Source organism: Alligator sinensis, unplaced genomic scaffold (genome assembly GCF_000455745.1).
Source record: "Alligator sinensis unplaced genomic scaffold, ASM45574v1 scaffold1667_1, whole genome shotgun sequence".
Taxonomy (NCBI): Eukaryota; Metazoa; Chordata; order Crocodylia; family Alligatoridae; genus Alligator; species Alligator sinensis.
In genome coordinates this window covers 322,291-322,690 of record NW_005842504.1, presented here as the reverse complement: position 1 = coordinate 322,690, position 400 = coordinate 322,291, and the positions used below count along the sequence as shown (strand labels likewise).

At 72.5% G+C, this 400-nt stretch overlaps 1 protein-coding gene across 1 annotated transcript in view; it reads left to right on the top strand.

Moving 5' to 3' along the window:
- The window catches only part of DHX34 (DExH-box helicase 34), a gene marked incomplete at its 5' end in the record, with an annotated part of 5,810 nt that continues 5,410 nt past the window's right edge, over window positions 1-400 (top strand). The window contains 2 exon segments of the mRNA XM_025213033.1: window positions 1-108; window positions 344-400. The exon segment at window positions 344-400 is cut by the window's right edge and continues 6 nt beyond it. Of these exon segments, the coding sequence (XP_025068818.1) occupies window positions 1-108; window positions 344-400 (165 nt within the window).

The window sequence follows — 400 nt, the reverse complement described above, 5'->3', positions numbered from 1 at the left end:
CTGGCCGCCGGCTACAGCCACGTAGCCTGCACGCAGCCCCGCCGCATCGCCTGCGTCTCCCTGGCCAAGCGCGTGGCCTTCGAGAGCCTGCACCAGCACGGGTCCGAGGTGAGCCAGGGCTCGGCTGGGGTGGGACCTGCTGCGTCCAGGCGCGTCGTCCCCCGTGCAGGACCCTGTGCTGTCCCCCACCTCTGTGCCGGGGCGGGGGGGCACGGTGCCGCTGTGACATCCAGGCAGCACCCAGGCATCGGGCCTGTCCCGTCGCAGCGTCCGGGGATGCCTCCCTTTGCAGCCTGTGCCCCCGGGGGCAGGCGTCTGACCGCCCGCCCCCCGTTCCTGCCAGGTCGGGTACCAGATCCGTTTCGAGAGCAGCCGGTCGCCGGCCAACAGGATCGTCTTT